Source organism: Schistocerca nitens, chromosome 2 (genome assembly GCF_023898315.1).
Source record: "Schistocerca nitens isolate TAMUIC-IGC-003100 chromosome 2, iqSchNite1.1, whole genome shotgun sequence".
Taxonomy (NCBI): Eukaryota; Metazoa; Arthropoda; class Insecta; order Orthoptera; family Acrididae; genus Schistocerca; species Schistocerca nitens.
Window position 1 is genome coordinate 628,831,647 of NC_064615.1, and position 23,093 is coordinate 628,854,739.

Genomic DNA, 23,093 nt, shown 5'->3' on the forward strand with positions numbered 1-23,093 from the left:
TCGCGGTTCCCACATACCCGCCCAGACGTGGGGGATTGCTGTGTTGCCAGTTGTACCCGCCAAGATAAGCAGTGCCGTAGTATAGTTCACAAACTTACGTTTCGGGGGGAGCGCGCAGTTTATGAAGTAAAGCCACCACGGCCGCATTAACCCTTTCGCTGCTACAGAGACGTGCTCCCCGCATTCCGCGATGTGCGCGATTTTGTCATCATTGAACAGCTTGCCTGTGCAGACACATGGTGTTTCGACTGCTTTGACACACTTTATCATTCGATTTCACAAAAACTATTTGGCCCGAAAATTTGATTTTTACCCATCGTCTTGACTGATAATAAAATGGTTCAAATAGCTCTGAGCACTATGGGACTTAACATCTATGGTCATCAGTTCTCTAGAACTTAAAACTACTTAAACCTAACTAACCTAAGAACAACACACAACACCCAGTCATCACGAGGCAGAGAAAATCCCTGACCCCGCCGGGAATCGAATCCGGGAACCCGGGCGCGGGAAGCGAGAACGCTACCGCACGACCACGAGCTGCAGACTCTTGACTGATACCTTGCCACCATAAATGACTTAATTTTGTTTCGATGTTCAACGCAGTTATTGTGCAGCATTAGATGTAGTAAACCATTGCACGAAATTGTGAAGAGTTTGCAGAAGCAAAAGTCCAAAGCGCATACTTTCCGTATGGTCGATTTTAGTTGCCACTAGAAATTTCAAAAAATTACATTCAAACGAATAAAATTCATGAAGTAAGACACTTTGTTATTGTTTTTAAATAAAGAAAATATTAAGCACCGAACAAGCTTTGAACTCAGAATCTTTCGCTAAGTAGCTATACACTTAAACCATTACGCTAACGCAGCTTGTAGTTCAATATATCTTCCGGAAGACTTTTAACTATCACGCAAAATACGAGAAACACTGTTGGTATAACTATGAATTACTCATGTTTCGTCGAAGTAAAATAGGAAACAGACAATTACCGCTGTTCTTTATTGCGAAAAAGCGGTTAGTGAGAATGATACAAACACCTTCCCTTGCTATCGCTATTAGGAGGCTCATTGCTTGTTTGGTGTAATTAATTAATAGAATATGAAGCAACTGGTATAAAGAATGCTTTTTCCAAACTTTCTATAAAAGAAAGTCTGCTATCAAGACATTGCTTTTGTTCAATTACTTTATTTATGACTGAACGTTTCTAAAACTGAAGACACTCGTCCGTGCTCTGCACTGCAGTCGAGCTCTGGCAACGTCGTTCTCTGTTCATTGGCTGACTGTGTTTTGTGACGTCAGATGGGCAGAACGAACCTAAACTCGGCCGCCGTCATAAATGACGCGCATTTTAGTAAAAGACAAAAGTCGCAGATTCGTGTCACGGTCTGGCATACAGTTTTAATCTGCCAGGAAGTTTCTCATCTGGATTGTTATGCACAAGCAACAATATGATGTAATAAGATCTTCGGTGAGTGATGTCTCGCCACGTGCCAAGTAAACGTAGAATTTAATCTCAAAATGCACACTCTTATCAGTATAAAGAGTATGGAAACAACAGGAAGTAAAGTCGAGAGACAGATTATCAGTACCGTTATACGTAATCGGGCTGTCGTCTACGGAGAAAGACATGAAGAACTCATATCAAATCATGCTACGTCGGATCAATGACTTGGTTTTGGGTCCTTGATTTGACACTCTATAATTAATGGTAATGTTAGTGAATTTTTACTTGTAGAACTGATATAAACAGATCTGAAGTTTATTTTCCGTAACAAACCATCGTCAAATGAAGTCTAGAACGACCTAAACCATATTTAGAAAGTGACTGTATATATCTTCTACAAATTTTCATGAAAAGTATATTTTATATTCAACCAGTCATCGTTTACTGCCTCGACTGACACCAGAAAATGAGAATGTAATCAAGGAACTGCTACTCTATCAATGGTTCGACAGTCACCATACGGAAGGTTTGCTCGAAGACTACAATCATTTGCTGATGATGTCTCCAGCGCGGAGAGACCGGAGATATTTTGTTGATTTTAAAGTCCCAAAGGACCAATGGCAACACAAAAAGGGTCTTTCATAGGACAGTTTGTCGCCTTTCACACTTTCAAAGTAAATAGCACAGATCATCATCTGCTTAATACTACTACAAGTTTTCTTATGCTGACAATCTGGTAACTACAACACAACTATATGTCCTCTGTTCCATTGAGAGAAGCCTGACAAATGAGTAGGATCTCCTTTATTGTACATCGTGCTCAAAAATACTTTTACAATCTTTGGAGACAGGTTTCTTACACGAAAACAAGAACAAACGTTCATGTAAACGTATGCCCCAAAATCCTTCGTTTCTGAGTTATTAATGAAAGGAGCTCATGAAAACGTTAACTCATAATAAATGCTCTAAATTCTCTTCTCTTGCTTCCAAGCACGCATGCACTCGTTGAATCACGGATTGGCGCAGCTTTTCAAGTACCCCTGACAGTTTCTAGAGGTTTCACCGGCATACATGACACTTAGACGAAGATTTTGTGCATCTGCGTGACGATCCGCATAGACCAGTTGTTAAAGGTGCCCCCATAATTAATAAGCTAAACGACTGAGGTTAGCGAAACGTTCAGGCCACGGAACTCGTCCTTCTTACCTATCCATCTGTCATGGTAGATACCAGTCCTTGCATTTCGAACACTGAGACCGAAATGTGCTGGAGCTCCACCATGCATAAATCACACTTTTCTACTACTGGGTTTTCGATGGTATTCCGCATAAAATACCTGTAGACTTCAGCTCTAAGATGTGATGGGAGAAGGTATGACCCTACCAGACAGTCACCCACAATTACAGCCCACACATTAATCTTAAACTGATGCTACTGTCTGGCCTGTACTGTAGCATGAGGACTGCGATCGTTCCATATGTGTTGGTTGTGGAAATTCGTTATTCTGCGTCTCCCAAACGTTGCCTCGTCTGTAAACAAAGCTGAAGAGGCAAACAACGGTTTGGCAGGGTTTCTGCAACAAACTGTCGGCAGAAGTTCTCTCGTGGTGGGTGATCAGCAGGCGTAGGGCCCTGCACACGTTGAAGATGATACGGGTATATGAGTTGTTTGTGAAGTATCCTCCATGTTAAACTTGAAGATGTACCACGTGCCACGGCCACTTGTCTTGCACTGATACCTGGCTCTTCTTCGCCAGCTCGTAGAACGTGATCTTCTTCGTGGTACGAGCAACACGTGATCTCCATCGGTCAATAGTCTGTGGAGCTACGTATTCCGTGTCGGCAACGCGACGATACACGGCACCAAAGGCTGGATGACTCGGCTGTCTTTGGTCTGGAGACGCCATCTGATAAAGCCGTCCAGCGTGGGCTCCATTGTGTTGCAAGGCAGACTTGTTTACATTCGCCATTCATCTGTCATCAACGTGCCCATTGTACACATATACTACAGGTCGTGAGTTAACTGAGAGTGCTCCATTCAAAGGTGATAGTTATTCATGTCTACCAGACACGACATGAATATCTACCATGTTTGAAGTGAGCATTCTCAGTTAACTCCTATAGTACGTATATACAATGGGCACGTTGAAGACAGATGAATGGCGAATGTAAATCAGTCCGTATGGCTACATAACACCTAGTATACAATGAGTCGCAAAGATAAGTGAAGTTGCTTGGTTGTACCTGGAAAGCCTTTGAACGTCAGCTTTCAACAACAACTCGAAAATGAAAGATTACGGGCATATGTTTATATGAATTTTTTTCTTGTTTTGGTGAGAAAAACCTGTCCCCAAAGTTTGTAAAAGTATTTTTGAAACACCCTGTAAAAGAAGAAAAAACTAAATCCTTCCTATCACACAACACAAATTTGTGGTCTCCATTTGTGAAACCAGGAAACTGAAAGAACCTCACTAGTAAAACGGAATGTCACCAACCAGGAGCATTATTACGCACCACAGTGTCTGGCAGTAACTTTGATCCGTAAGCCGAATTTTAACTGACATTGTATGAATAAGAAACTGGCTTATATCAGCATCATCAGAAGGCTAAAGATCGCTCATTAATGTGCTTAACCACTTACACTGAGGACATTTACGATTGCCCTGTGTTATTTGGAAGGGCAGTGCACAACCTCTGTGTAGTACGTATCTATAACTGGACATCTCCCTAACGAGACTACCAGACTGATACAGGGTGCCTAAAACCGCACTTTGCCGACGCGTCCCACCCTCTGAGATACCGGTGAGACCTTACTGCACAGTAAGAATGGGTCAAGATGCGAACGCAAGAGTGTCATCAGCTAGTACATGGGCACCAGATTCCTGGAGTGACACACATCAAGCAATAGTCGTCTGAGGACCTCCACTGTTTCTTCTACCTGCAGGCAGCCACAGTTCGCATAATAATTGGGAAAGACAAGTGAAGATACACCAGGAATGTATCCGCCATGGTGGCTATACCCAGCACTAGGCGTGAACAATTATGTCGTTAAACAATGAGAATTGCTCCAGCAATCACTTACCTGTGCGGTCTTGTCCCCAAGTTTCAACATGTTGCTGAAAACGTATTTTCCCAGAGAGACATCTGGCAGCGGCAGGTCCATCCTAGGGCCACGCAGGATTTTGTCTTGTGATTCCATCATGTCTATTGGTGCGATGTTGGTACTGAGCAACACGACATCCACTTACAGTGTGGGTGAATTTACGGCTTACAAAGCCGTTTCAGAACCGAACAGCTGCCTCTTTGTCAGCAAGAAATCACTTGGAACTATGTGCGAGCCCTGCTCCGAGTTTGAGAGCTTAAGAGGAAAATCATGAGCGATCACGAATAAAACGACGACTGCTGAACAGCAGTGGCGTAACATGACTAAGACGCTAATTTATGTGGTCCCTTCCCACCTACAACTCACGTCATTTACTCGCTTTCAAGCACAGGAAGATAAGTACTCGAACCTTGGAGCATAATGGCTTACTCACCTGCCACAGATGTAAGCCTGATAACGTATGAATGTTGCTCCACAACATCAAACTAAAAAGTGTACAGCTTCCTTATCACCCTCATCTCGAGTGACTCCATAATGGTCCATGATGCTGACTGAATAAAATGTGTTACTTACACCTTAATACATAAACCAGTTCTTCGATCTTTAACAAGATTATGTTGACGATGAATATCCATTAGGCTTCTGAATTATATACATTTCGGAAGAACTCTGCTGCTTTCTGACTCCTATTTTCGCTGCTTTCCAGTGTTTAATTTTCAGGTATCACAATACAAACTCAGCACACGCGTAATACTCACATACCGTTCTGTAATTGGGAACGACATTGTAACATGTATCACAAGGATGTTAGCCATATTACCAAAGATACTTACTCGGAGCTTTCCTGAAAAAGAGTTTCGATGTAGTTAAATTCTCACCACTCCCAGTCCGAGTGTATCTTACTCATTTTTACCATCAAGGGGAGTGTTGTAGGACCAGTACCCTTCACAATAGTTATAGGTGACCTAATAGATAATGTCGAAAGTTCCATGAGGCTTCACAATATTTATAGGTGACCTAATAGATAATGCCGAAAGTTCCATGAGGCTTTTCGCAGACGATGCTATGATGTACAGAGACGTCTCGACGCTACAGAATTGTAGCGAAATGCAGGAACACCTGCAGAAGATGGGCACTTGGTGGAGGAAGCGGAAAATGACCCACAACATAAACGAATGTAACGTATTTTGACTACTTAGAGAGAAGACTACAAAACTGCAGAACAGTCAATTCTTCCACGAAATATGTACGAGTACGCTTAAGGAGCGATTTGATGTGAAATGACCACATGAAACCAATCGGGAGTAACGCAGATGCCAGAATGAAATGGTTCAAATAGCTCTGAGCACTATGCGACTTAACTTCTGAGGTCATCAGTCGCCTAGAACTTAGAACTACTTAAATCTAACTAACCTAAGGACATCACACAAAATATAAACCAAGTTTGTTTTGTAATAGACTCATTGAAAATAAAAAATCATTGACATACAAGATTTCGGCGTTCCTTGCAATATGCTGTAGATCTTGATAATTATTGTTTTACATTTTCTACGATCAGTATCATCCTGATTCTTGCAGTGCTGAATGTCACAAATGTAGATACAATACTGTAAATAAAATGACTACACTGATTTTTTAAAAAAAATGTTTTTTCTTACTTTTCATGTTAAAGATTAAGAAAAAAGTAATTGAATTATTAGATATTGATACTTTTCACGGTCGTAATAAATCTATTGTAGGATTACTTGGGATTGAAAAATAAACTACCGGCAGTGAGACTCGATCCACAGACCTACCGCATATGAAACTAGTGCTTAGTCGCCGATTCCGTGAAGACGAACGGCCCTAAAAAACGTACAGCAAACGCTCGAATATTAGTTTCAAACTCGATTTTCTCAAGAACTGTTGAAAGTTGCGTCTTCTTGTTTACATACTTTAAAGTCCTAGTGAACACTAAGAGTGGAAGGCCAAGAACGAAGTGTTCGGATTAGAAAGGGTGTAAGACAGGAATGTAGTCTTTCGCTCCCACTGTTCAATCTGGACATCGAAGAAGCAGTGAGGAAAATAAAAGAAAGGTTCACGAGTGGGATTAAAATTCAAGGTGAAAGGATACCAATGATTAGAGTCACTGATGACATCGCTATCCTCGCAAAGGAAACTCCCCATCGCACTCCCCTCGGGTTAGTTGTAGGATGGCCCAGTGGATAGCCCGTCAAAAACTGAACACAGATCAGGCATGAAAACAGGAAGAAGATGTACTGAAGCAAGAAACGAAAGCAAAACATAAACATTGAACGGCCCCATGTTAACAAGTGCAACATCGAACGCCGTGGAAGAGCTACGACATGGCTTTGGACTGTAACGCGGGCGAGCCGTGTCCAAAGTTTTCTCGTGACAATTTTAATTTTTTTTTTCACAAAATTATAAACTGTACGTCCGGTCATTGAAATGTTTGTTCTCTTTCTGTATTCTTGGCAGTTGTCATACTATACAATGGTTACAGAACATGAGTCATGTGGTAAGAAGACATTATCGTCGCAAGTAAATGTGATGAATAGTGATAGCAGGCGACATACCACATATACGTCGCACAGAAATGAAAACAACAAATAAAAGGGTATGAACTATCTTACAAGAAATGGATTTCATCAGTCGGAACTTCCAAAACGGAACGCAACGTTGAAATCATATGCTTTGACAGAGCACAGGGAAAATTCTGTGATTGAGAAACTCTTGCGTTCATTTGTTGCAGCTTCTGTTTATTATTATGTTTTCATCATTTCCTTGGGAGTGATGATATTCATATTCATACGAACATCTAAAGCGGGCAAGGAAGCAAATTACACTCACTCACCACTCGTACAAATTAGGTGCGTCGATAAGAGATTCCTATCATATGACACACGTATTGTCATTAATGCCGTGTATGACACACCAGGCGTGTTTTCCTATGGACGATCCGGTTGACTTGTCGCCTTCTCATCAAACATTTGCGGTTCTCATTCAAAACCATTTCCTTTCCGCACCTAATAGAGTAGTTGTGCAGAATCAACTTTCATTTTAGGTCCTTTCTTTACAACTCACTTTTGCAAACGGACGTCACACCACGACACAGACACAAATTTGAATACAGCGAACAGCGGAAAAAAATGGCATGAGGGAGATTTGAAGACAACTCGCTCACTTGGCAGTCCAACACCGTAACCACTCTTTTTTTTAAGTGGAACCAAAATAGCCTACTTCAGGATAGTTGTGAAACAGAAATTTTCTTCTCCTGTCTTCTTGCATTTTTCTTAACCTATTCCATAACTAAAAAGTATGGTGTCACTTTTACTTAGACCTGTGCGGGTAACATTTTAAACCTTAATTTGCTACAAAGTGTGCAGTTGTAGGCTTTTCTAGGTTCCATATTCCTTCAAAAGATTCCATTCTGTGACTGTCTAACCTTGAAACAAACAGATAAATGGCCATTGTAAAAATATTGAAAATGGATGTAAATTTTTGTAACTACTTCGACCACCGCCTGATTTTAGCTGCTTGGCATACGTCATAGGTACGCTTCAAAATGGCTGATTAAATGTTCGCGAGCGAATAATTGCTGTCTAATAATTGCTGTGTTTGAAAACGGTGTTAGTGCATCTGAGGCAGGACGTCGATATTGTGTTGATGCTTCCACACCAAGGAGCCAGTTTAGACGATCTGGAGATAACGGTGAGGTAGCGAGAAGTCCAGTATCAGGAAGACCAAGAGTCTCTCCACGGAGACAATATGAAGAATTGGTCAGAGGGTCTCAGAATGCTCCATCACTCACTCTGGAACTAAGGAAAGCTTCACATTTCCCGGGCTCGTCGAAAACTGCTCTCAGAAGATTAAAGAACCATGGAATCAGGACCCGTCGTGATCTTTCACGATGTGAACACCAAGCTGAAGCTCCACAGACCACTAGAGTTGTGAACACTGGCACTTCTGAACTTGGGAATGCACAATGCTGTTCCTGGACTCTAAATTATTCGGGCTGAGCAATCTTTTGTATATCACTGTCTTCCATTTTTTTAATCATTTTTAAAATTATTAGAGAGTGTAGTGGACCGGGTCTTCGCAAATGCAACAAAACCCGTTTACACGTTTAGTAGATCATTCTGTTTCATTTCCTGGTATGGACTTATGCTAAAGAGCCGCTAAGGCGGAGATGCAATTTTCAGGCAAGACACCTGACAGAACAATACAGAGGGAAGGTGTAGGAGGCACTGTTCTTTACAGTATTTTTTTTTCAGGTGTCACTAGTAATTTGATCATATCTTGGGGAATCTTCGATGTCGACTCACATTTATTAATTGAAAAATAAATAGATATTTTGCACAGATGAATCGGTATTTAAATTCAACCTGAATTCAGGCCCATTTTATGTAGCTGTGGGATGAGAAAAAGGAACGGTAAGAAAAGGAAATTGTTTGAAAGAACATAGTACTCATCGGAAAATCATGTGAAGTAATGGGCTGCAATTGGTGAAAAACATACCGTGCGATGCACGGACGCTAAACCGTTGAAGGGTGTGCCAAGGAACCGTCACAAACACAGGCATAGGATGTTGATTGTGGTGAATGTTAAAAGTGAACGACGGCAAACGATTTGAAGGTGCTGTAGAAAGAATGAGGTAACTATTTCAGACGGAATACTAAGGACACAAGGTGGACGTGACTATTGAATAAGAAAATTATCGAACAAGTTTTATTTTAGTAAAGTAGTGAACAAAGCGAAATAATGCGATGCAGTCGATGGTAATATTGCACGTTAACAGTTTCTGTCGTAAAACATCGGAAATATTAAGTTATAACTGAAAGGGAATAGATGTAGATCTATTATTTCATGTAATCAGTTACCTATGAATCTGGTCACGAAAACTGACAACGACCGGGAGAGCGGTGTGCTGACCACATGGCCCTCCGTATCCGCTTCCGGTGACCCCTAAGGGCTGCGGACGACACAGCAGCAGGTCTGTACCGTTGGGCCTTCAAGGCCTGTTCGGACGGTGTTGGTTTGTATTTTACCTACGTATCAACATCAAGAAAAGACCGATGCATCATCTTGCAGATAACGCAGACCAAGGTACAAAATAGATCACAACACTGTTTCTAGACAAATAGTCGTGAATTTTAATGATCAAGGTTAAAATATTAATATTATGTCATAAGATATGTGTAATGTTGATGCATTAATTTGTTCTGAAAGCGGTGCTGATATTTAAGACAATAAAAGCGGGTTAAAAGCTGTGAGCTATCTGTGGAAGTTAACCTTGCATTACTGAGCAACTGTTTCACCAGGTATCCAGTCTGGCTTACCAAATTCCCAACCAGACTAACATTAATTATAATCTTTTAGTACTCATCTTACGATAACCGGTGATATATATATAAAAAAATTTAAATAAAAAGAAATAAATCAGTTTATATTTGGACATTTATTTTAACATTGATCATTGTTCCGTTAAAATTTCAGCATATTAAAATTGATTCATAACTAAACTGGTGCCTTATTTAGGATTGTGAAAACGTGAGTTTGTAATCTTACGGAACACATCAAATATGGAGCCAAGATTGGGAGACTGCATACAACACTGCATTCATAAAATAACACACGAAGACCGTTGAAACATATGCAAGAGGAAATTAACCACAACCAACCGATTCAATTTTCACCCAAAGAAGTTACGTTCGTAGCGCAATCCTGTCTGTCATGAAATTACCACACACTGGTATACTAAATTCATACTAACTCTCTGTGAAATCTTCCCAGAAAGAATAGCTGAGGGCTACTTTGATGATTACACTAAATGTTTCACGTGGTCAACTGGGTTTACACAAAGAGTGTAACTCCACAATAATTTTGATAACTAAAATAAATTACATCGAAACACAAATTACAAAATAAAAACCTCAAACTGGTTACTATCGTCTTACTATTAACCTGATGGGTCAAACAATTGTATAAGCACATGGTACTGGTCTCACAAAGTACACCCCACGTGGGCTGAACATAAAGAAAAGTTGCTATATTGAAAAATATTGTCACGACAAGACGTTATAATCTCACGCACATTCGCATTTAAGATTGATGATCTTAGAGTTACGGATCATCCACACGTGGTTCCACTTTACTCACAAAGTAGTGACGAAGCTACTACTGGAAGACATTCTGAAATTCACACTCGAGTTACACTGCATTGCAATTTAAGATAACATATTTTAGATCTAAACCTGAAATAAAGGTGATTAAATTTTCAGTTAGGCTGAACTTAAGAAATCCATTGTCCTACGGACTTAGCAGAGATGTGCTTAGCCGGAGATCTTACCACTTAAGACGCTCGACGTGGACAGACTGCCGTGGACAGACTGCCGTGGGCCGCTACCAAGGGTGTTTCCAGATACAAAACGGAAGTGACCAGAGAGGCAGCTTCCTATACCAACATGACAAGAGACAGACAAGACCATACTAAGAATAGAAACCTCTTTGCTTTTAGAAAGCGTAGCTACCTGTTCCGACGCTGGTCCTACTGTTTTCTATCAGACAGGCTTGTCTGCTACCATCAAGCATGCAACTAGAAATACATGCTCATTCATCCTTTCATACAGAAGGGAAGGGGGATGACAGTATCTTATCATATACAGTATATAAAAGAAAGCGGATGTAGGTTCCGTATGAGACTGTGTGACATGAATTACATATAAACTGTCTTTTAAAGTGTAGTAGTGTGACAGATCGTTCTTGATTATGTGTAAAAGTAACACGTTCCACTGCTCAGTCTCCTCCCAGATAGTCAGAAACACCACAGTAAATTTAGAAGTGGAATGTATGCCGTAAATGACAACAGTTTTAAAAAATTAACATGAAAGGAATCCAACAGAGACCTTTCATCTGATATGAAAACGCGTTGCCCAAATAAACATTTGAAAATTACCCTTCACAAGTTCAAAGGTAGAAAAATTCATTTGAGAGCGCTCTATACATTGACAACCGTATGTGCAGCAACTGTAGAGAAAGAGAAGGAGGTATTATTTCGTACCTGGACGATCAGCGAGCTTTGAACATCGTTGGGCAGGAGAGCCGGATCATAAATAAAGGCACCCAGGAGAGAGATGACCATGGTGAAAAATTTCTGCTGGATTGGTTGCAGATGGTGAAAACGCAGAGAAAACTAGAAACCAGTATTCCTTAATTGATTAATCTATTTTCTCGCGTTTTGGCGTTAGCCATCATCAGAATCTTGCTTCAGATAAAAACCAAAGACTTACATAGCTACATCGTTGACTTGCATGAGTCTTCACTAGTTCGTTACAATCAGTTGTCCTTGGCATTTAATTACATTCATTTTCTTTATTTCAAATTTCGCATTTCATGAAGTTTACAGTTTTATTTCACAACACTGTTCACATTTGCAACGCAGGGCCAACCAACAGTCAGTTTCGCTGAGCAATTGAATACGATAGCTGAATCACAAGTTACATGTGGAGAAAGTTTTATTAAATCAATATGTTCAGCTGTCTCACGTATAGACAATAAATTTTATATGAAGCTTATTAAGTAGTGGGATTGCAGCACAGGTTCTCGTAAGCAAATTAGCGCTACGCGTAAGTGTGCTGACATTGGTATTTTATCTTTGGTTGGTTGGTTGGTTGGGGAAGGAGACCAGACAGCGAGGTCATCGGTCTCATCGGGTTAGTGAAGGACAGGGAAGGAAGTCGGCCGTGCCCTTTGAAAGGAACCATCCCGGCATTTGCCTGGAGAATATTTTATCTTTCAGCTATTGTAAATCCATTGTCATATTTGTGTGTGATTTTGTGTGAAATTTTTTTCTCCTTTTGCAAAAAAAATATTGAATGTGAAAATCTTTGTTGTATAGGCAGACAGCAGTATAAACCATGTTAAACATTCCAGTTTTACACAGATGTTTTTCTGATATTTCTGTTGCATGACACAATTTATTACTTTAGTTTATTTAACTGCAAATAGGTCTTTTGAATTCAGTTTTTACACTTCAACATTATGACTTCCTACACAGTATTTCGTTGTGCCAATAGACCACAAACTACGGCATAAAGCAATAGAACAGAACAAGTACAACTGTCGTTACACAAAAATAATTTATTTGAGATTTCAGAGAACGCAGTGAGTGTCCAACACAGATGAGTTCTTCACCAGGAAATGCACTAGAACATATATCCAACAGTGAACAAGAAATTTCAGAAGTCGAATCGGGAGGCGGCAAGTCACCTCAGCCATGCGAAATTTCGCAACAACCACATACTCAGACAGTTGATTTGGGTTTTGTTTCCATTTGTTTTAATCAAACAATACTCGTGCGAACATCAGTTACTGACAATACGCACTCTGCCGTTGCAAATCCAGAAGACATCCATACGGAACATAATAATCCAACGTTGTCAGAGTTCCTACTAAAGACAGACAAAACTTATAACAGAACACAAAATCACAAGAAGAAATGTGAAAAGACATTAAAAGTAAAAAAAAAATAATCTCACATTCCACATTTGGAAGCTTGAAGAAAAATAGCAAAACCTTTCTGTAGAAATCCGACGATGGAGTGGAGATGAATTACCACCTATTATTACGGGGCTTGAGGCACGGCTATGCAACCTTGAAACTGAACAACATAATATGTAAACTACGCGACAGAACGACAAAGAAGAGCTACTTGCAAAAATAAATACCACTGCACCGAGCACAGTAGTCTCACAATTCACAGAACATCACGACCACGTTAATATCACTGTTGAAACAATTAGTAAACAGGCAGACGCATTAAAACTGAACTCTGTCGAACGAAAGGAACAACTTTGTACGTTAACTAAGAGCACAAAAGTAGCCGACATGAGTTTAAACAATGAAACAAATCCGCGCGGTGGCAAAGTAGAACAACTGACCAAACAAACCAACTCCTGTACCATTAGGGCTCAACTACAATACTATTATTTCGAGTAACGCTAAGTAGAAACTCAGATAACATTTTTCTTACTTGTTCCTCACATACAAAGAAACGTAAAGCTTTGATGCAGCATAAAGACGCCTATGTCAGAACAATAGAATAACAGCTTACACTTAGTGAAAGAAAATGCAAGTGCGATGATTTTGGCTACTCTCATTCATATTTTGGCACTTTCCGGTTTTGTGTGTATTCGTACCATTCAGGTGACCTTTCGGGACAACGCAATTTTACTTGCACTCGAAACAGTAAACAGCCTTGGTGGCATACCAGAAATGTTTTGTGGATACAGAAAGCCTCCAGTTAAAATTACAAATATTTTCATAGAGTCAACTTACATGATTATTTTCTTGAACAAAAACGCATTTACACAAAAGACAGTGAACATTCCGCGCATTGGAGCAAAAGAACTACGAAACAAGTGACAATCTGAATTCCGTGCAATTTACTAAGTTCAAATGTAGGTAAAGGGTCCATTATAATTTTTTTGATACATCGATTAGCGAACGATGCCATTCCGAGCTAAAGTTAACTGTTTTTCAGTTTCTTGGTACACTCGTCTTCTCCTACCATCCTTTCTAGTCGGTAAGTACAAGGATTTTTCTTCTACTATCGTAATGCAAATATGTTGTGAGCTATGATTGAGAATGTGTCATATTGCCCATGAAGTAAATTTTGCATCTGACAAAACTGAACATTTCGATTACACGCATTTAGTGACTAACAAAACTTAACTCGGTTAAATATATCTTACTGATCGTTACGACATTAAACAGTCCAGCACAAAAAAAAAAAAAAAAAAAAAAAAAACACAAATAGGAAATGTGCTGTCAGTAAACATTTTCTAATGCAAAATTTTTGGATGTGAACCAGATATTGGCGAAACCAGTATACAACTTTTAACACTATCATTTTTTCCATATAGCAGCACCAGTCACGAGTTAGAAAATGAAAGACTTGGTGCCATTTATGGTGAGATAAAAGATTATTGAGATTTTAATTGTGTTGCCGCAATGGAATGTCAATTTTCAAGTAGTGGTGGTATTGATGAATTGAAGTATATGCAGGATTTCTACCAGTTTAAGGAATTATTAAATCTTGTTAAAGGTAAGAGTGTGTTGTCCGGAAGAAATTATGAGTGTCTGAGGTAACTTGTACTTCTGTCGAGATTTTATTTTCATGATCAGCTGTGCGGTAATGAAGATTTGTCTCACCATTAGTGTTATTTATGAAGTGTGACTGTGGAACATTTCTCGTGTAAGGATTGATTAAATAAACAAAGCAGGAGTATTAACTTCTGATTATTTACGATGTATGAGGATATTATGAAATATGAGGTAATTATTATGATGATGGTACAGTAGAGATAAATATCGTGAAGGTATCAGTGATTACTGATGATGCGAATTATGAGGATTATGATGAAAATGTGATAGGAAGATGCAGTGGTTAAGAATTATGATGTTAAAGAGGAATGTATAGGTATGGCTAGAGCATACACTGGAGATCATGTTTTCGGTGAAGTTGATTTTTCTTTGCAGTGATATATTTCATTAGTTTGCATGTAATAAAAGGAAGGTGATGAACAGATATGTTGTTAGTAACACAACAAAAATCTGAAATGGTAAGTAACACCTGTAAAAGACAAAAGAATTATTTTTTACGTGAAGATGTTTTGAGTCATCAGGTACAACTGGTATGGCATAAATTTCTGTCATATTTATGGTCTAGCTTTTGTAATCTTTTTTTTTTATTTGCTGCATATGGCATACGAGAGCATTATCCTGCTGAACTAACTACAGACCTTTCTGTCTGCAAGTCAGATTATGACAGACATAATGATATATATATAAACGAATTTGGCTATTACGCATATATTCCAGACTTATGAGCTATAGTTGCATACATGTATAGGATGCATGCATGCATGTCTAGGATACATCATTGAAAACACTTCTTTATGACGATGCTAGGCACAGTTGGAAAACACCAAGGAGAAGATCATTAATGTCCCCTGAATAACAAGACCACAAAGTTAAAAGTTATTCAGAATATACATATGTATGTCGCAATTAAAAGTTACAAGTTTCACCATGTTCAGAGCAATATTTTCGTTAGAATCGGCATCTTTAATAATAATTAAAGCTGCTAAATATTAGACTCAGAAATTCGTATGTAACCTCAGTTACATGTAAAAGCATAAATATGTGACACCAAAAAGTAATCTCAATTAGTTTTCAAGTTATTTACTAAAAACCACATTTTGAACTAATATATTCTTAATCATGGTAGATTAAGTATCATTTGTATTCGTAAAAGAAAGTTCTAATTATGGCACTCTATTACATTCAGGCGATAATATAGCTGCACTAAGTTTCAAGACTATTGTATATAACAATGACTACAAGTAATCTTAAAGAAACATTTCAGGGATCATGTTTTAGTGTCAGTTCCGTTCCAGAACTTCTAGTTGGCAAAGTTGAAATGCAGTCTAGCGAAGACTTCCTCAGTAAGAGAAGCAAACTTAACTCTGCTTTAAAAAAAAATTAAGAAGATTGTCAGTTGTCAAACGACAAATCTATTATTTAATACGTACCCGAGGAAGGGGTCATTTAGATACTGATACCTGTGCCTAGGTCGTTTGATAGCAGATGTTCCGTTTAGCGGTCCGCTGTGCCCATATACAAATGCAGCAAGAGAGGTAGTTGCGCAGAAATACTTCGCACCGAGATATCAGACTTTTCGCGTCAGTCAAACGCCTGTGTGCGTTTGGCCTCGGATGACGCCAGGGCTGAGTAGACTTGAATGCGTTTTAGCAATTAGCAATTAGCAATTAGCAAGTGAACAAGCGAGGACTGTAGAACGTCCTGGATCCCTTAGATTTCACCGAAGTCACTGGCTCTGTGTACACTGTAGTGTTGAAGAAACCGTGCGGCACTTTTAAGGCGTGTAATTAATTTTTGTGATTAGAAGGTAGCGCGATAAACCATTTCACTTGGAACTTCCCGTTATTACTATTTTTATGGATGTTATTATATTTTGTGTGTGTGAATTTTTACAGAATACCTTTATTGGTTGAAACTCTAAACTTTTATATATAATCATAGTTCTTGACCCCGCTGAGTAAACAGCAAGTAGGAACATTTTCTTTTCTTTCAGTGAGCACAAGGAATAATGTAGACATGCAGACTGGAAATGATGCTCAGCTTGTTCTCCATCGCTTTCTGGGCGATCACAAAAGCAGTTCTCAGGCCCTTGTAAACCGCGAAGGTAGGTACAATGCACGCACAGAAAATTTAAGAGTCTTTTAATTGTCAATTATCGACTATTTGAATATTTATACGCCGCCCCACAGTAGAAGGGGGTATGCAAAATAAACCGGAAATGTTTTTAAAAGCTGTAAATTTTCAAATTGTTTACAAAACAACCTTATCGCCTTCAAAATACTCTCCATTACAACTAATACATTTGTCCCACCGGTGCTTCCACTGTTCGAAACATTTTTGTAATCATCTTTAGAAACGGGATGACAGCTCCTCCCTTGTTTTTTTCCCTTTACTTCTTCAACGTTGTCAAATCAGTGTCCCTTCATACCTCTTTTCATGCGTGGATATAAGAACAAGTCGCAAGGAGCCAGGCCAGGCGAGTAAGGTGCGTGAGGCCGTTGAATCATGCCATTTTTAGCCAAAAACTGTCTAACTGTGTGGTAGAAGAACCAGTCTCCTGTTTGCCACAAATCTGCTCTTTTTTGAGGAAGACTGTTGCGCTTTCTTCTGAAAACTTCCAAATAAAAGGTTTGATTGACGGTCTGACCTGGGGGAACAAACTCTGAATGAACTACGCCATTGGCATGAAAAAGCAAATCAGCGTTGTTTTGATTTGATCTTCCTTGACGATATTTTTTTGGACGGGGTGACGATGACTGTTTCTTTGTTTCTGTGTCATAACAATAGCACCATGACTCATAATCAGTAATGTAATGAGCGTATGGCATTGGTGGCCGGGAGACCCCTCGCGGTGCGGTTCGGCCGCCGCTCCACAAGTTCTTTAACGCCACTACGGCGACTTGCGAGTGAATGAGGATGAAATGATAATGAAAGACATACAACACCCAGTCATCTCGAGGCAGAGAAAATCCCTGACCCCACGGGCAATCGAACTCTGGACACAGTGCGCGGGAAGCGAGAACGCTACCGCAAAACCACGAGCCGCAGACACTCATAATCAGTAAAGATATACGACGGAAAATCTGGATCAGTTTCAGGCTGTTGTTTCAAAGCACATGTTTCAACTCGACGTTCCTTTTGATTGTCAGTCAGAACCCGAGAAACAAAGTTGGCAGTAACTCTTTTCATTCTCAAATCTTCCGTTAAAATTCGGTGAACCGAGCTCCAAGATAACCCACCAATCTCTGACAGTTGATCAATTGTCTGTTCGGCAGTCTGTGGGCACAAGCTCTCGAATTTTTTCAAGGTTTTTATCGATTCAGGCAGTCGGTGGACGTACAGAATAACATTTTTAAATAGAGCAAACTACCCATACAGTTGGGGTTTTCTCCATAGCGTCATCTTGTTAAGCTGTTTTCAACATTAAAACAGTATCACCAGCATTTTTGCCGAGTAGAAAACAAAATTTCACAGCTGCACGTCGTTCACTTAAACTTGCCGTCATAACAAACAAAAAACAAACAAAACAGCGTAGCAAAAACAAACACTGCAGCTGAACAGAACAATACAGGTCGACAACACAAGCGGCTCTGAATTGGTGTTGAGTTGCGGTATACACGCATTAGCGGCAGAAATGTGTATTACACAAGCTCCGCCCGTGGCAATGTTAGTCTTTTTTTTTTACACCCTCGTTTGATAATGAATTTGGCTGCATTGCTTTTCTGATGAACTATTTTTGTGGATATATGTACAACGCAGCGTCCACGGGTTTTATCAGAGCTCATTTGGTGTAAGAATATGGTGTTAGGTGCTATAAATTATGTAAGTGGCAACATGATTATGAAACATTAGTATAGGAAGACAGTAAATCGAGAATATAACAGGTACACCCAGAAGTAAGAAAGTAATGAGTACAGAGAAATGGAAATAATAAAAAGTGTGATTAGGAATTGCGCAATGTGGAAATGTAAATGAATATAGGGAGGCTCAATAATAGCTATATTATGTGTTTATGATGTGCTAATGAAACACAGGCAAACTGACATGGTGTTTTTGGCAGGTAAAGTGACATGAGAAGTATTATTAGACGAATATGATGTTTTTGGCAAGTACATTGAGATAACGGCTATTACAAGAAAAGTCCAATATCTGAAAGAAAGTATAGTATGTTACAGTACAGCAGTTAGAAAGCTGATCAGTGCGCTAGAGTAGTACATGAAACTAAGATAAAATTTTACACAGACTGACAGACTTTGACTTTAAAGTGCAAATAATTCCCTTTGCTTTTCCTTTACATGAACCGTGATACATTTGTTTGTCATTTATTTCTGATCTATATACCTCCTCCACCTACGCTGTGTTAATGTTCTTTTATTTATGTATTTTTACTACCACTGTTACTACGATTTACGTGTTAGTTGTTATTTCTGAGTAACTAAACATTTTCTGTAATATAATTTCTACTATTGTGTGCATGCTAGATTTTCTTGTACAGATTGTTGCCCATTTGTCACCATTAGATAATGATTTTTTGTAAGCTCTTGTGAACTCTGCTTTCTATCTGGCACATAATACTGTATAATTCTTTCTGTATGTGATGTTTTTTGATCACACTGATTATTGCAATCTACAATTATTCATGTTTTGTACGTAAAGTTTATCTTACATCTTCATGCAATGCTCGGCGTACCCTTTCACATATTTACTAGGAATAAGGTCATTTCTTAGAGAGACATTACTGCATGTGCAGTCCAGATTTTTGTAATGTATTTTGAAAACCACAAATTCGATGAAGTCGTTAGAGATTTAACTAAGTTTTGCACAAACTTAAAGGAAAAAGCAGTACTGAGAGTAAACTTATATACGAGATTTGAACTGGACGTATGAGTTGTCAGTGGAAAACTACTTCCCTGAGTCTGCTCATATTTAATTCTACGTTTATTGCTAATCTGCAGAGTACAGTCAGTGATGGACATTCAATTGACTTACTTGCTACCCTTAAGCCTAAAACACTTTTCACTTTCATCTGCGACCTCATCGGTGACTGTGCTTCAAGAAATGTGTCAATACTGTGCTAGTGGCATTCCTTTTCTTAATCACAAGATTAATAACAAGAGACATTAACAGTATCTTCGTTTGTGCTAAGTGATGCAACATTTTACCTTCAATTGCAGTTACATTCTAGCTCAAGAATAATGATGTGAAACTTAAAACCAAATTTTCGATGGTTTTCAGTGATGCAACATTTACCTCCTATCTACATTCTACAGAACTCAGCGAAGAGTGTGCGTGGTTCCTAAATGTACAAAGACGATCTTCAAATGTTAAACTCAAATCAGGGCATTTTTTATTACTTTTGTAACCTATATAAAAAATTAGAAAGAAATGTGTACAATAAGTTACAATTAAAACTAACATTACAAGTTTTACGATATTTTTGCTAACTCTTGCTTTTTTACTGGTTGTGATGATTTTGGAGGAATTTTAAAAATATGTTTGTAATTTCTTTGTAATGAGAGAATTTTGTAATTATTAATCTTCTTATGTTGTACAGTCTTTTTATCAATAATCAGAGTTTCACTTCTCAAGAACGATTTTCTTTAGAGTAAAACCCACTTCCATGACTCATAATGAAGTTTTAAATTACTGCCGTCTATTCAGTGCACCCATGCTACACACAGCTAAAGGTTATTTCCGACAATCAAAAAAAGTTAGAATAGCTTATTTTTCTTTACCTGCTACAGTTGCTGATTTGTATTGGCTTTCGAGCACGTCGGTACTCCAGACACAAAATCAGCATGCTAAGCATGAGGTATGTCACGTTTATCTCTGGGAGGACTTCACCTTGCATTCTTAAGCAAACAGTGTGTAGTCCAGTCCGTCAGGTGTTGTACTAACAAATTAATTTTCAGTGTACAGTATTGGTAGTTTCAAATAGTTATTTTCTTCAGAGTGGAGCAGTCTCTTACTTTCGTGACTTTTCTAAGTCTAACATGGCACTTCATATGGCGCAACGTTCATAATGCACTTCGTTACTGAGTTTTAATACTATAGTGTTCATCGAGCACACAATTACCTTTCTTTGGCATTTAATTACATTCGTTTTCTTTGTTTCAAAGTTTGAATTTCAATAAGTTTGAAGTATTATTTCACGACACTGTTCACATGCACAACAAGCCCAACCAACAGTCAGTTTTGCTAACAACGCAACCTCCCCATAGCACCCCCTCAGATTTAATAGTACGATGACCCAGTGGATTGCCCGTCAAAACAGAAGGAAGGTGTACTGAACTGTGAAAAAAAGTAAAATAGAAACAGTGACTGGTCCAAGAAGAAAGAGTGTAATAAAGAGAAGTCTAATAGCAGCAATGGCGTCGTGGGAAAGTGGTCCTCGTGTTGGACTGCCAAACGGGCGAACCGTGTTCAAACTACCTCGGATTTCTTTTCCATCATTATGAACTGTCCATCCGGTCATTGAAATGTTTGTTGTCTTTCTGTAGTCTTGACAGTTGTCATACTGTGCATTAATTACAGAATATGCGTCATGTGGTAAGAATACGTTACCATCACGTAATTGTGATGAATCGTGAGAGCAGGCGAGATACCACATAGACGTCTCACAAAATAAAAACAACAAATAAACGGATGTGAGCTATGTTATAACAAAGGAATTCAAGAATCAAGACTTCCAAACAGAACGCAACTTAAAACGTTAAAAACATATGGTTTGATAGAGCACAGAGAAACTGGGTGATTGTGAAACTGTTGCTTTAATTTGTTGCAGCTCATGTGACAAACTATTTTGTTTTCATCATTCCTTTGGGAGTGATCACATTCATACGAACTCCTACATCGGGCAAAGAAGCATATCTCACTCACTAACTCACCAATCGTACAAATTAGCTCCTATCATATGACACATGTACTATCACTAACGCTGTATATGACACACCAGAGCATTCCGTTGACTTGTCATCAAAGGTTTGCAGTTTCCATTCGAAAGCCACTTCCTTTCGGCTGCTAATAGAGTGGTTGTGCAACATCAACTTTCATTATAGGTCTCTTCCTTACACCTCGCTTTTGCAAACGGACTTAAAGCACGACACAGACAGAAATTTCAGTACAGCGAATAACGAAAAAAAAATAATAATAAACGGCACGAGGGAGCTTTGAACGCAGCTCGCACGTTTTGCAGTCCAACACCGTGACCACTTAACCACGACGCCGTCTGTTCTCTTTTTCGTTCAGTGTTGCACTTCTTAAACTTGGACTGTTCACTGTTTCTATTTTGCTTTTCTTTTGATGCTTGATCTGTGTTCAGTTTTTGACGTAATGTTCACTGGGCCCTCTTACCCCTAAATCTGAGGGTGGAGGGGGGGCGGGGGGGGGGGGGGGGGGGAGGCTGCGATGGGAAGTTTCCCTTGTCAACAATTTAATACGATACCTAACGCACACGTTACGTGAGAAGAGAGATTTTGAAATCAATATATCCAGTTTTCTCACACACAGACAGTTTTTACAGAAAGCTTAGTCTTGTAGCATGTAAACGGTACTTTCATATTCAAGGCATTGTATAGCAGTTGCCGTCTAGATGTTGTATGAGTTCATATGACGAATTTATAAACGTTCTATATATCTGTAATGATGAGTATTACAAGTTTCTGTAGCCTTATCTACAACGTTATTGTGAGTACTGACAACGTTTCTAATATCAACTGTAAACTTTATCTTCGCCTTAGCCTCGTCACATGCATTTCAGGTGCGTTGCTTAGGCTCTGTACATAAATCTTGCGGGGGACTGTCGGTAGAGTATGGAATAAATGATAAGAACCATTGTTATGTAATTTGGAGCGTTGAGGTAATGTGTCTAGTCTGCTGCGACGTTTCGCATCGAATAACACAATCTGCGGACAGGTGGTCGAGTGTGGGCTCTGTCCTGACACGCAGCTTGTCACAACGTATAATCCCTGAAATACTATTCTTACCAATAGTCAAGTGCACCACGCTTAGAGGTTTTGTTTGGTACTATATTTACTGTTAACATTTCGAATTTCTGTCTGTAAGTCAAGCAAACAAAAGATGTAGCGAACTATACTGGTTATTTCATAAAGGAACTTGTGGAGACAGTCATGTGGCCTACGTACACTAAATACAATATTTTACATTTACTGTTATTAGTGTCCGAAGAAGGAATACGCAATTACAACATCAAAAACATTCTTAGAATTTTACACATCAAACTCTTCAGCCTCGTTGTTACAAGCACTAACTCCGTTTGTTTTGTAGGTTTTTTCTGTTTTTGTTTTTTTTAAGCTTTCATGCTTTGAGGGTGCTAACAAAGGAAACTGAGAGGAAACATTACTGACTGCAAGCGCAGAGG

At 39.1% G+C, this 23,093-nt stretch overlaps 1 protein-coding gene across 3 annotated transcripts in view; it reads right to left on the reverse strand.

Moving 5' to 3' along the window:
* Window positions 1-4,848, reverse strand: part of LOC126236730 (luciferin 4-monooxygenase-like) — a 223,639-nt gene extending 218,791 nt beyond the window's left edge. For all 3 annotated transcript variants that reach the window (XM_049946259.1, XM_049946256.1, XM_049946257.1), the window contains exon 1: window positions 4,529-4,848. In XM_049946259.1, the coding sequence (XP_049802216.1) occupies window positions 4,529-4,648 (120 nt within the window). In that variant the 5' untranslated portion in view covers window positions 4,649-4,848. The remainder of the gene's footprint in view (window positions 1-4,528) is intronic.
* Between the last annotated feature and the right edge of the window lie 18,245 nt (window positions 4,849-23,093).